Source organism: Alosa sapidissima, chromosome 7, assembly GCF_018492685.1.
Source record: "Alosa sapidissima isolate fAloSap1 chromosome 7, fAloSap1.pri, whole genome shotgun sequence".
NCBI classification, from domain to species: domain Eukaryota; kingdom Metazoa; phylum Chordata; class Actinopteri; order Clupeiformes; family Clupeidae; genus Alosa; species Alosa sapidissima.
The window spans coordinates 26371638-26386806 of record NC_055963.1 but is presented as its reverse complement, the minus strand read 5'-3'; the positions used below and the strand labels follow the sequence as shown (position 1 = coordinate 26386806).

The window sequence follows — 15169 nt, the reverse complement described above, 5'->3', positions numbered from 1 at the left end:
CAGTAGGTAAGACTTTAGTTAAAGTAGGGGAACTTTGGGGTGATTTTCTTTACTCTTCTCTCTATTGTACCCTGCTGAGAGAAAGCACTCCACATCCCCACTCATTCATTCCGGCTTCATCCGCATCTGGTGGTTTGTTTTCTACACTGTCTTTGTCATCTGTCAAACTGCCATACAGAGATTCATACCACTTCGAAGATCAAGGATGTACTTTTTTCTTCTCTTGAGGAAAACCACCCTTCACAACATCACATCACTGTATAGACAACAAAACATCCGCCTCCGCAAGCGCAAAGACCATGCAAAACTCCCACATACACACAAACTGAGTTCTGTCAGGAAATATATACCCCACCTCTGTTACAAAAAATACAAGTTTTCCAAGTAATCAATGGTTATATACTACCAATATATATGTATATAGGTTGTATGTTATAATACTGTATGAAATCAGTCAATGATCACAGAAAAACCAAAATATTTAAAAGGCCTTTATTTTTTATATTTGTTTAGTACAGAGCTTGTAACAGTTATGTTAGATTTGTGTTGAGATATTTGGCTCCCTTGAGGTCTTTACAAGGATTGCTGATGCTCGTCAACTACACAACCAGGTCATGAGAAGTTTATGAGCAACATTTTTGCAAAGTGTCCAGTCAAGGGCTAAAGCATGCAATCCACACTAGGCACGACATTACCGACATGAAAACACGTACCACAGCACTTCTAGACAGGTAGAAATATGGCCCGAGGACAACGCCGAATAGTCCTCTGCCTCTCAAAAAAAAGCAAAACAACAAACAAACAAACAAACAATCAATCAATCAAACAAACAAATAAACAAACAAACAGAAAAAACCCCACAAGGCAGTATAGCGAGAAGAAAAAAAAACTAAAACTTTTTTAATGTGTTAAGTCTATCAATGGTGATGCAGTGGCAGAAATGTGTTCCCAAGGATGGCAGTTTTCAGCACTTTTTTGCAGTTTGACAGACATTGCAGATCAGGCTAAGCTTTTATGTAATGCAGGCTAATGTAGCTTCTGGTCTAGGTCTCAAATAACTTTTTAGTGTGCACCATGGAAAACTCCGCAAATGTCCCTTTCTTTATTTCTAACAGATGTCTGTTCAACTTTGCAACATTGACATGGTAAAAAAGGAGAAAGCAAGGAGTGTTTAAAGAATGTTTTCATGGGATAGAGTTTCTTCCATTGTTTTATATCCCAACTAACTTGTCACATTACTACTAAACACACTACTACTAAATTAAGACAGACATAAAGCAAAGAGATTAAAATATAAAAAATACACATATTGCTGCTCTGAACCTTTCTTGCCATCTCTGTTCCGTTTATAGTAACACAACCCATGTGATACACATTCCAACTTAACTGTGCATTGTAGACATGGCCACCATGACCAAATATAAATAACGCTTTCTTTTTTTTACAAAAGGTAATTCAGAATTGGCTATGACAGAAACATTTAAAAAATAACATCTAACTTCACAAAGTCACACCACTGAATATCTAGGAATGCTTCACATAAGAGAATCTTGGTCATGCTGACACTGGCAGGTTGAAGTGCTTTCGTACTGCTCTGCAACCATTTGCTGTAAAGGGCCTATGCTTTATTGATTGGAGCTAACACAGACTCACACACATACATACAGAGTCCTACTGGAAGCAAAGCATTTGATGTCACCTGGACTGTTCAGACAACTTGCAACTGACTTATATTGAAATCAAGGGCTCCTTTTAAATAAGCACACACATGGTAAAGATCCTGAATGATCTCTCTTACAGCTAAAGCCACAGCTGAATAGACCACTACTCATGTTACTGTCAGCCAAAATGATAAGCATTTGCACATTTCAACATGGCAAAATAAATATATAAATAATAATAATAATACATAAATAATCCCATATATTAATAAATAGATAAATAAATACATACATAAGAAAACAAAGCCTTTCCATCATTCTTGGAGTCAGAAATGGAAAGGAATCATACTCAGGACAATAATTCATTGCACGTGCGGCCCAAGCTAAATACACACTCAAAATGGAATGTTTACGAAACACACAGGCCTTAGTGAATGGACTTTTCAATTAAATCTACACAACTGAGCTCTCTGTCACTAGTGCTCAAATCTTATGGCTTTATTTTATATTCAACTATTTGTTTTCATGCACACCTGCAAACATACCGCTAAACACACATTATGTGCACACACACACACACGCGCACACACACACACATCAACATTTACACACACACACACACACACACACACACACACACACACACACAGTCACAAAGTTTCATATACATACAAGTTTATGTATGTATATTGGCTAGTAAAATGCTGTAAGTAAAACGTGGTCTGTAGCATAGGAAATTACAACATAAACTTTAGAAAAAAGCTAAAAATAAGGGGACTCCAAGGTTCAAGGTTTTTTTTTTTTCTTATATGGGATGGTCTCCTTGTGCTAACTTGGTAAACTTATTACCAATGTGAAAATCACTATTAACGTTGGTCCAAAAAATCACTTCTTTTAATGACATAATGTCAAAACAATGGCAGTGAACGAGATATATCATTGGCACAGATCATACTATAAGTGATAAATCAACCCCTATTTTCAACATGACAACCAGCCCATACAGTTTAATAAAGTCACTTAAGCAGATGGCAGTAACCAGTGTGCTATCACATATTTCCAAACATACAGTATATATTTTGTTTTCTGCATGAGCTTCATACAGTCAGATCTTGGAGTCCCCTAGACTTTGATCAACATATTCGTCAACATATTTGTCACTTTTAAGAACATATTTGGCAAGAGGACATACAAACATTGACCTGTAAATCATGTTCAATATAAAACAAAAGTAGTTACAAACCAATAAATAAAATGTATACATCAAAAACAGCAAGCATGCGGCTACATCTTCATCCTACATGAAATCACACTTAGTATTTTTAAACAACTTTGCTTATTACTGTACTGGATGTGTAGGCCTGGATAGAAACTGACCATCAGTTTTATTCACATTCTCTCCTAAACCCATCCAATGGAAAATAAATACAGATTTAGTTTCTTTTCTTTTTTTAGAAAATATACAGTGCATTTTCCCCCACTCCAGTTTGCTATTAAAATGACAAATGACATCTACTAACACACAATACATTTTTGCATTGTCTCTACAACATGCTCATTTTATAGTACTTTTATAGAAACATGCAGTTCAACAGGTAGGAACTATGCATATATAGAGGCAAAACTACACACCTATGTGGTTATTTGATTGCATTTTGGTGTTTTCTTTTTATTGTGTTAATTCTGAGAAAAAGACGGGAGACACCCAACTAAACTTAAAGGACTGAGTTGAATCTAAAGAATTGTGGCCCCTTGCCCAAAAAGCAGATGGGGATACTACTATAAACATAACTAGACTATAACAAAAAATAAATAATGGTTGACTAAATTATAAACAAATCTTTCTTATGGTCCCCGAGGATACATACAGTAAACCATCAAAACTGTCTACGTATTAAACTGCACTTATCTACCCATTGATTGCAACTAATTATTCTTGAATTACCTAACTGTCCCTCTCATATTACCACTGAGCAGCGCTTAGCAACATTTTAAATAAATTAATTAATTAACTTCAACTTTGACATCAGAAGACTCATCAAGCACAACGTATAAATTTACTCAGGTGATCAGATATTTGGCGCTTAGTTGGCATTAAAACAGATCTTAACAATTTCACTTTATCAAATATTGAAAAATATTTGTGTATTCCAATTGACACGGATAAACCTCCAAAGCGCAGATGTAAAGTTCACACCTATTAAATTTGGCAAACTGTACATTACACTTTCAGCCATGTATAAATGTCATTATTCCAAGCAACAAATAAAATGCCAAAATGTACTCAGGCTACAAAGTAAAGCCCACAAGCTTGTTCTGGCTTTTTTGTAGCATTATCAGCTGTTTTGTTGTCATTTTGTGACAAATATAAAAACCGTGGACAAAAGACGAGTCGAATTCAGTATGTGTTGGTTATACACAGCTACACAGAATGTTGCAAAACATCAGATACCCGCAGAACATACAGTAGTTACATCCAGTAGTGCAAGTAGATTCAGCAGTTTGGTAATTGGTGTATGCAAGATACACAAGTAACAGTTCCCTACTCCAGTACCTTCCCAGGGAAAAATAAATAAATTCATGAATATTCAAAGTAATGTCAAAACCACTGTATACACAAAAGAGTAGAATCTACAGTATTAGACATAAAAAATTAAACTTCAAATAAGTAGATATCTAGGATTTAGCAGATCTAGCTATTTTGAAACACATGAGTGAGTTCAATTAAGCGCTATAAGCCACCCGAGGTCACTGTAACAGAAATGGCAGTAGATGGTGGACTGATATCCTGATTGAATTCACCCAACAGAATCCTGAATCATAAGGTTTCCAGTGTACTCATAATGTTGAAAAGTATATAATAAGTAAATGACATATTTAAAGTGCTTTAGGAATAAACATGATAATTTCATGTGAAATTAAAGAGTAAAACAACATTAATTTGAAGGCGTCCCTGGCAGTTGAGAATTGCTTTAATGTTACAAGGCTTGTCTCCTTTTTTGTCTTATAGACAGGTACAGGAATTTTTTTGAAGTAGAACTCATAGAAAGTCAAGAACTAGAGGCATTGCTCTTGAGCTTTTTTTTCTGCAAGCATAGAATGTGAGAGGTGGTAGATTGCAGGCAGTGGAATAGACACCTGACGGTTGATGATGCACTTGCTAGAAACATCCAGTTCTCCACATTTCTGTATGATAATGGTCAGGTAAAGCTCAGTGAAATAAAAACTGTGCTATTAACATGTGGTCAGTCTCAGTTAAGGAGTCGCCAGTGGCAGTTTATATGATTATTATTATTTGCTTATTATTAAATTTACTATTATTATCATTATTCTGAATATTGTTCATATTTTTATTATATTGTTTTGCATATAGATATAAATAACTTACAACCTTATATCAATTTGCCTGGAATTATGGGTCTATTTAAAAATGACACAGTGGCCTGTTTACGAAGTGTTGAATCAGTTGACTCTGACTGATCTCCCAACTGAAAGAGATTCATGTAATCAACCTTCTGATTATCCACCACGTGCTCTGTCCATGCTTGTGTTTCTTTCTGCAGGGGCACATCTGAAAAAAGTCTCTACCAATCTATGGGAGCCAGTGGGGAGCTGGAAGGGACTGACTGTTGAGCTTGTGTTTGTGTGTGTGTGTGAGTGAGGTGGAGAGGGTGTGTGTGTGTGTGTGTGTGTGTGTGTGTGTGAGTAAGGGTGTTGAGTGAGAATGTGTGAGTGGTTACTTCTTGGCAGTTATGCCTGCCAGTTCTGCGTCCACCTCTTCCTCAGGCCTGAGCGGGTGCCACTGGGCGATGGGGCGACGGGGGTTGGAGGTCATGTCTGACCAGTGCTTTTGGCCACTGCCCGTGGCCTTGTTGCCCACCCAGATCTTCCCGATGGCGTCGTTCTTGCCAATCTTGTCGTAGTCCAGAACTGTGATCACAGCTTGGATTTTCTGCACCACAACATACCAATTATGCAATCAGTGTGGTCGAACAAGGCTGACATTATAACACAGCTAAATTAAACAAAATTACTGAAATCATTCTGTATGTCTAGGCGGATTATAGTTGTTCAAAATAGGACAGTATTTTATCCAGATAAGCAGTACCAAAATAGACTCCTAAAGAGATGTGATAAGTCAAATCACCACTAATAATACATATTTTAAAAGGAACTGAATTTTACCGGCATCATGTCCTGTGGAATCTCAAAGCTGAAAGATTCGTTGTAATAGGGATTGAGGGTATTCTTCTTCACTGTAGTCTTCTTCTTTTTCAGCCTCTTTCCATTCTGGAGTAGGTGAATCTTCACATAGGGATCTAAACAAAGCCAAAAGGGGTCATGAGTCAGTGCGCTTGGCAATCGAAAAATGGCACCATCGTTTTATGTTCTGTTAGAAGAAATCTCCAGTCCCGCATGTTTTAATACAAACTCAGCCATTCTCTAATGTGACGTCAAACGTAACCTGGCATCCGTTAGCACTGTTAGCGCCGTTTTTAATTAGGACAACCATTTACGCTCGCGCTTGCACTGATGTTATTGCATTATTCAGTATTTTCAGTGCTATCGTTTCTGTATACTGCCAGCTGATGGCGCCCACGTGACCCTAGCTCGTGGGAGGACCGCTGCGGTTGAAGGAAGAGGAGTGGGACTGCGGAGTCAGCACGTGAGTGTAATCATTTCTGCATGGGTAACGGCAAGACTAAAGGGATGTAGTGACGTGTGCGATGCAGCAGAGGACACGGCACTAAGCACATGGACCAGGCTAGGCAATTGTAAGGGACAGGTCAAAATATTTTACCAAACGTTATACATGTATCCTATGCTGTCCATAGGCCTATAGCTTAGCATCAATTTGTGTGGAAATAAAATGTAATATTATGGAAAAGACAGCATGACATGAGGTCGATCGCTCTCTGAGTGAAAAGTGGGTTCGCTCTCTTTCCCTCTCCGAGTGAAAAGTGGGTTACCTGACAATCCTCCCACGTCCATCTTCTTGAGATTCTTAGCCTCCAAGATGCAGATAGTGAGCTTGCCGGCCGTGGGCACATAGCGCAGAGAAACGCAGATGTCACCCAGTTTCTCCGGCTGAGTTTTTGAGTGGGTGGAGGATCCGTGGAGAAAGATATTTTTATATGCACATATTAGTCACTTTAGTCATTTCACATTAAGTAAACGCATAGGCATAGGGACACAAAAGCAGGCAATAAACAGGCCTATAGCCTCTTTATAGGCTAAATGAAATGCCCAGGAGAAACGTATGGGATAATCAATGTTATGCCAATGTTTATATCTGCTATTTTAATAGCTTAAGAGCAATAGCTTCCACTTATTGATTTTCTTGGTTAACTTCAAATAATTCCTTTAGCTGCAGCTAATCTGCAGCTTTGTAAGGAATTATCTTACAGCCAATATAGGCTACTATTTTCATTTTGGAGCAAAAAATGGCATTTGAATGGTGTTTCATGTGTTCACCTCTTCCTTTTCAGCACTGTCAAGATCCCTCCATTGCTCAATGGGCTGAGCCAGGTCCAGGGTGTTCATGGGAATCCTGATTTCTCCAATGATGTCGTGTTTGGAGAAGCGGTCAAAGTCAAACACCTCCATAACTAGAGTCTTGCCACCCATTTCTTGGAAGGGGATCTAACCAGGAGGAAGAATCAGTTGAGCATTATCAGCAAAGCACGGATGTAAGTTGATCTGTCCATGTGTGTGCACACTGTTTCACCCCCTCCAAATCCTGTAACACCTCACTGTCCAGATAATGCTCAAATGGAGAAAGTGCCTGGAAATTGCAACTTGATATTTTCTAGAAAATTCCTGTGAATGCTTGTTCTCAAGATCAGTTCTCAGGTCTGATATAGAATTTAATGTGTCCAGCACAGTTCAGTGGTTAAAGTGTAGGAAAGCGAAATCCAAACCATGGCCTGGGGGTCACATATCCAGCAGTTTCAGAGGTGTGTTTGCTATGTTTGGGGGCCATTGAAACCTTGGATTTCTGAACATAAGGTTGCACAGTATAATGGGAAAGGCTCAACCACTATGCATACATTATATCAGTATGACAGAAGCCCTAATCCCTTAAACTATGAAGCTGCATACAGTATGTTAAGTGCCTTAAAAATGGGAGAGGAGTGAAAGGGAACATTCAGATATTCTTGTTCATGAAATGGTAGGTCTATGTGGGAAACAGTGACTCCTACCTTGAAGGCGAAGGTCTCGTTGAAGACTGGGTTAAGCGTTTTCTTGTGCACCTTGGTGTCATATTTATGCTTCTTGTCAGGGAGGACGAAAACCTTGACGTATGGATCGGAGGTTCCGCCGCTATCCATGGAGAGCAGGTCTGCTGCTTGTAGGATACCTACAGAGAGCTGGAAGAGCAGGAAGAGAATAACCCATTATGGGATGAACAAAAGTGTACAATGTGATTACCCAGAGCGTAGTGGAAAAGCCACCGAGCTGATGCCACACACCCATGAAAAATGGGCCAGCCCTGTGCATCTGCAGTGTTAGATACTGTCTCCCGCTTCCCACTGCTAGCCTATTCCATCTTTCCTTCTTTATTGCTGTCACTTTCCCTCTGTGCTCAGCCAGGGTGAGGGTGCTACAGCATAGAGGAGGCTAGTGATTTTTGGAGTGCTCCTCTATTTCTCAAAAATGGGAAAAGTCACCGAAACATCATGGGGTGGTGGTGCTGTCAGGCGACATTAGAGTCACAGCACTCGCCAGCCATATTCAGCACACTTGGGTTAATGACCGCATAATGTGTCCTGTGGAGGCGAGACAAGGCAAGCCTCAAGAAATATGCCGCACACTTCAATGAACTCCCATCAAATACTACACCCTAACAAACCCTTTGAAATAGTTTATGCAACAGAACGGCCCACATCATGTGTTCTCTTGTTTGTTCTCTACAAAACAACAGACCTTGTTGTCACCGAAGTCGTAGTCCAGGGAGAACTGCAGCTTTCCGAGCTTCTCTTTCTCTTTTGGCTCCTCTTCCTTCTCCTCTCCCATCATCCCTTTCTCAGGAATGTCATCATCGTCGTCATCATCATCCTGATGTTTCTGTTCGGGAAGGGATAAGGAAGGAGAGGAACTATAGGTTAGAGGTCACATAGAGGAATATTGTCTTCCAGTGTCAGTCTAAACTCACCTACTTGGTCCACAGTACCTACCTGGCACTCGTACAACATAACCTAAAACTTACCTGGCAAAAGAGCACCCATACATAAACATATGCCATATGTTCAGCAATGACCTTGTTCGCAACATGACTTGATTTCACTTTTTGTCCTATCATGACACCATTTTTTGGTAACTCAGAATTCTCAGTCAAACATGCAGTTACCCTCCATTACTTCTATCCATTACTTGGCTGAACTCATAAGAGTATGTCTTGGGTGGTTAAAGGAAAATTCTGGTATTTAGCACTTTGAGTCCCTTTTCTGGTTTGTTTAGGATAAACTAGAGTGGTGGACACTGAAATTTTGACGATTGGTCCTGTCTCAACTTTTCTGACTCGTTTTGAATCGCCTTTGACTACTTCAGAGTGGCTGCTACAGGTATGCACAAACATGTCTTACCTTACCGGCGGAATATTGACTGTTGCGCCAAACGCAAATCTAAAATGGGGTGGTCTGTAGCAGCTACATTATTCATGGGTGTGGTTTGGGCGTAACGTGCAATAAACCAATCAGAGAATCATCTTACATTCCCTTTAACAACAGGCATGCTTGTTCCATAGCGGATTGCTATTATGATGGCGGATTTGCCAGGCGCAACCAGGAACGGTTCACAGTGCTATAGTCAGTTGTGAACAGTTTGCTATTGATTTTTCCTCTTGACAAAATGTAATACAGAAATGTCACTTTCCGATGTTTTGGGATCACTCTCACTGAATCACGAGCTTATGAATGCATGGTGATATTTTTGCAATGTAATCTAACATTACCACACTATAGACAATGCAGATCTGCCAGATAAGCTCTCCTCTCCCGTGCTGCTGCTGGGGCATTTGGGTTAAATGGAATCGGCATGCAGTTCGTCTCATTAAGTCCTCTAATATTTCCTAATTTATGTCATCAACACATCCGTGATTCGTGGAAATGTGTTCGCAACACAGGCGCCCAAGCAAGCGCTCCTGCAGGTGTAAGCTACGGCTGTACTAGAAACACTTTCCAAGTTGACCTAACTTTCCAACTCTGCACAGTATCCCATTAACTGCATGACAGTGGGCTATTTACAATATTTATTTTATGTAAAGTAGAGCTTATTTAAGTGAATTCACAAACTCGACTTCAAGGCCATCATGGATATAAAACGGTTTTTGAAAACAACGAAAGGATGGAGGGAACATAGCAAAGTTTTGGAGTTATTTCAGATGGGCTACAACAAGGTAGGCAAATTTGTGGTGCTTGTCAAAACCTTAGCGCTGCTGGAGTAATGCTTATAGGCTGATGTTAAAGCACACACGATGTTTAAAGCCATACACAACGGTAAATTGGAACAAAACTAAAGGTAACTTTAGCCTTTATAGGGCTGTATAAAGTTGTCCAAATTAATAGGTCGTAATTAGGCGTTGTTGTTGTAAAGATATTGCATGTAGATGTACTATATAGGTTACTAATTTTTTAGTTGACCAATGCACGAACAAAGCCGGAAACGGACAAATATTATCAAGGCTTTGAATGTTTCCATCTGTGCACAGGGTGTCTGTAGATCGGTCTGCATAGCATTCATTTCTGCAGGCCTGTGGCCATGTATGCGCCCTTAAAATAGCATCTGAATTCGCGCCACTGACTTTAGACCAGGATGTTCCTGTTCTGTGGCGGAATTGTTTTCTGAAACTGCAAAATATCAACAGGGACCGTTTGCGCCGGAACACGCCCCCTCTTTTCGCTGAAACGCCCCCGTGGGCGCACATGTACCTATGGAGGGAAAATTCCAATATGCGCTGACTGCAAAATAGGAAAGACAAAAGCCAAAAGTATACAAAGTCAATTGCGCTGGTGTGCAAAATAGAGCCCTCAATGTTCGTTTTCAAAACTGTGCAACTCACCGAGTGGTTAGTGGTGTTTGTTGATGTTCCAAAACAAGTAGCATAGCGAAATACAGTTTCTGTCGTGTTTTATTTGGCATTTTGTAAAATCCCATTGATTTCTGTTGGAAGACTCATTGCACGTTGATATTACTGTGCCAACGTCTATGCTTCAGGCTCAAATATTGAGCGGAAGTTTATACACAGTTGTGAGGTGTCTGAAAAAATAGTTCCACAATAGCAAATAAGACAGCTGGAAATCATACATTGCGCCGATATATTTGATTTTAATAATCAACGAACACCACTAACCACTCGGTGAGTTGCACAGTTTTGAAAACGAACGTTAATGGTTGTTTGTGCATGCCTGTAGGCAGCCACTCTGAAGCAGTAAAGGCGATTTAAAACGAGTCAGAAAAGTTGAGACAGGACCAAATCATCAAAATTTTGATGTTCACCACTCTAGTTCATCCAAAACAAACCAGAAAAGGGACTCAAAGTGCTAAATACCGGAATTTTCCTTTAAGAGTATTTTCTTTCCTTTAACAAAAATACTTTTGGTAAAGATGAAACCAAAATAAAATGATACAAGAATAAAATATTTTTTTCTGCGAGAAAAGGGTTTGCATGATCACTGGATCGACAGATCTAACCTACGACATACACACATTGCATGCACACATCTGGCACATTCAACACTAATTCTAATTCAGACATAAACATGCCTGTGTTTGAAGTCAATACAATATGTAATTATACTCTCATACCAATATTGTATTAAATTACATTCAAAATTATATGCAGACTTTCGGTAGAAATCACCTAATTACAATAAATTATCTTGTACTAATTATCACAGTTGACATGCAGTGGCTGACTCCTCTCTGCCATGTAATTAGGGCCTAATCACAGCAATTGTTGTGACCAATATTTTGATCAAAAGTGACAAGAAAATTAGTATTTGTATCAAACTATATTGTGGGGTACTGGACTGACTGGGATGATGTTTATGCTCTTATCGGTATAAAACAGTAAACTCATATAAATGGAAGAAGAAAAATCAACAACAACAGCAACAAAAACACAACCAAAATTGAAAATCAGATCAGTTGAACATGATGATTGCCTGCCCACCATCCTGGAAAACAACAACAACAACAAACAACAACAACAACAACGTCAACAAAAAAATAAATAAAATGCATCACGTTATATGGGACACAGAAACAGAACTGCATCATAACGGAAAAGAACTGTGCTGACTCCTCACTCCTGTATCTCATAAAACAGTCAAGAGTATAGTAGTAGCTGTGTGCTTTTCTTCAGTTGATTTACTTGTAGTTCTACATTGAATATCAATGAGTAAAAAGCATGGACAGTGCATGCTCAATCAGAACTGAACCTGTCAGAAATAACTCAAAATGTCAGAGGTTTGACCAACTATGGTCGCCGCTGAGTTTGGTCTGGCTGCCAGAAGCACTTACTGCACAGCCACTGGCTGGAGCTTTGCCAAAATGGCTGGCCAATTTTGAATTCAGTTCTTTATAATATACGTGTATGATGCTGTCCATGCTTTGTACGGGTATTGCTACAGTAGTTATACTGTACATCTAATTATGCAAGTATTATTTATGCGCTAAGTATAAAAAGTATAATATGTAAGAAAGATTCTAAAAATATAGCCCGTCTCACTATGGCCTTGGTGCTTCCATAAACTGATCACTGATGTTGTCGAAACCTGCTCTGCATCAGGAACAACAGCACAACAGAACACTAAAAATATACCTACGCACATAAACACATGCACCCGCACACACACAAACATACACAGATACGAGATACTCTCACACACACATACATACAAAAAATATTACATTTTAATATCTGTGCATGCCAAGCCGCAAAATGCAAAAATAAATAATATGAAGAACTAAACATGGGGAAAGTCAGTGCATATATAATTGCATTGTTCTTCACTAATCATCATGAGACCTAACATGAATTTTCAAAAAGGTAATGCATTATAAGACTGGAATGCAGTACCAAACCTTAGGAGTTTGGCATTCCTCTAAAAATGTGAATTGCATAAAACATTCATAAGACTTCATGCTATTTAGGGAGCTCAAACCATTCATTATTGCAGTGGTGGAAAATGGACTACGAAAATGGTGAGGGAGACATTAGCCGTCATAAATGGCTATGTCAGATCAATTTGTGTGCAAAGAAAGGGTTGAAAATTAATCAGTACATGAAACAGTAAATTAATGCCAAGGGTTTGGCTGTATTGGAATATCTGTCAATGAATTAGAATAGCTTTGAGAAAAGTTAATTCAGTGTTTTTGGTTCAAAGTACCTTTCTCAATTCAGAAGTTGCTACACCGTTTAACAAGACTGCCCTTGCTCAGGTTTTTGATTGCCTGTATATTCAGGTCACTGGTCACACCAGTGGCAAAACAAAATCCCCAAAAAAAATCCAGAAAAAAAGGCCTGACTAGAGTGAGCATCTATGAGCTTATCAGCAATCGATGCAGGCTCATGAATGCACTGCACGCAAATCAATGACGCTGCAGCAAAATGTCTGAGAGGCCCAAGGGCAGTCTTGTCACTGTGGCAGATAACAAAATAACACTCTAAAATATGGAGACTTTGGAGCCTGGGAGACAGGAAATTAAATGGAATATGCTCGAAAAAAAATCACCTAATTGGCTCGGAATGTAAATGTTCCACCCCACCAATTTAATTATGTCACCTGCCTCAACAACTGAAATGGGACACATCGACTAAATGCTCTTTACACTCAAATGGGTCATTAAGGAAAGTTACTCTCAAGTCAGGTTGTGGTCATTCACTGGTACCTAGTTAAAGGGCATGGGTTGGTACTTGTCAAGAATGCAAAAAGCTTCGCCCAGCAACCCCATTCCTTGGACATCATTAGTTTGTTCAGAGGTTTATAAATCATGTTTGATAATATGGATACCATATGATAACAGAATTATGGCTGGGTTTGGTTTATGTTAAGTAAAGATGTTTTGTTTATGTAATTGACAAATAACCAACCACACCCTTTAAACATGCATGTTAGTGAATACTGGTGTGTTGCATTTGTGCACATCATTCAAACTATCATATCAACTAGATAGATGGGTTATCAAGATCAAAAAACCATACAGTATGCAGTTCACTCTCTCAAGTTATTGGTTCTGAGTCTTCGGTCAACCCAAAGTTCTAGAACACTCCGCGGTTTCTCAAGGCATTGCAATTCTTTGTGGCAAGTCATAACAGTGGGATGCGAAGCAGCTCAAAACCCGCCCTTAGCTAGTCAAGCACCCCCAGAACCTAAAGCTTGCAAGGCTAGAGAAGGCCATAACACTCATTCCCATAACCGCCCCCACAACCCATCCAACCCACCCTCAACCACAAACAACCACCCATCCCCCCACCCGCCCACTCCCCTCCAGCCTAGCACCCCTCCCCTGGTTTGCGCTTACATCAAGCGGCCAGAGAGGGGCGCTGTGAGCCGTTCAAACCTACCGTTGGCAGAGAAGTCCCCCACAGTCAAGATACATGGCGCACACACAAAGACAAAAAAGCAGGGAAGGATGGAAGAAGAAGAGAGGTAGAGAAGAGAAGAGGTAGAAATTGAACTCACAGCAGACAACCAAGAGATCAGGGAGATCACAACAGATGCAGATACAGTCAGATACACAGCAGGGCCCGTGTGAGAAATGACCCCAAGTCCATCCTAGCGTGTCAGTAAACGGCAATCACAGATACATTACTTCTCATTAGCCTCTGTGGCGAGGCAGTGGAAGCTTAAAAGATCACAGTTGCAAATGTGATAATGGGTTGTGGGATGTGGGGGAGGGGGGTAAGAACATATCTCATTTTCTATCGAAGAGATAATGTTTCTATTTAATGTCATTATCTTGGAGAGTTGAGCGCGTTGGGTGAGTCTGTATTTATTGGAATTACTGTTCTGGCACTCATTTCCAATCAATCAGCAGGGAGGGGTGTCATTTCTCACTGGTTCCCCAAAGCACAATAAATCAATCCCACCAAAAGATTCACTGCAATACAAATTACCGAAACACCACAGATGAAATGAAAGCACAACAACTCTAATTCTATGAAATATTTGCTATTACATAATGGAAGACATCTTTTAACAGTCTTCTTCAAGTTCAAGATCAAGTTCAAATTTATTTGAATCTCATTCTGTCATTAGTGGTGGTCATTCAATGTGCGTTACACATTGTGAATATAATCAACAATACGCTTTCCAATTTTATTAGCATCTATCAAATTGTATTGCTTAAGATATAAACATATTTGTAGTTGCATTCTTAATATTTTGGCAGTCAATTCTGGCATAGCCTATGGCACTTTTTGCATGACCCAATTTACAAAAGATATGAAAAGCTCTGCATATGTGCTTTCAGTTTTTGAACACTTAACACAGGACTCTGTC

General features: G+C 39.4%; 1 protein-coding gene across 3 annotated transcripts in view; it reads right to left on the bottom strand.

Annotated features, from left to right (window-relative positions):
* Nucleotides 1-478: 478 nt before the first annotated feature.
* syt2a (synaptotagmin IIa) overlaps nucleotides 479-15169 on the bottom strand; it is a 45336-nt gene continuing 30645 nt past the window's right edge. For 2 of the 3 annotated variants that reach the window (XM_042098730.1, XM_042098732.1), the window contains 6 exons: nucleotides 8589-8729; nucleotides 7865-8032; nucleotides 7137-7304; nucleotides 6632-6749; nucleotides 5847-5980; nucleotides 479-5613 (listed from right to left, as the gene is read on the bottom strand). In XM_042098730.1, the coding sequence (XP_041954664.1) occupies nucleotides 5398-5613; nucleotides 5847-5980; nucleotides 6632-6749; nucleotides 7137-7304; nucleotides 7865-8032; nucleotides 8589-8729 (945 nt within the window). In that variant the 3' untranslated portion in view covers nucleotides 479-5397. The remainder of the gene's footprint in view (nucleotides 5614-5846; nucleotides 5981-6631; nucleotides 6750-7136; nucleotides 7305-7864; nucleotides 8033-8588; nucleotides 8730-15169) is intronic. The other variant, XM_042098733.1, reaches the window with a different exon arrangement.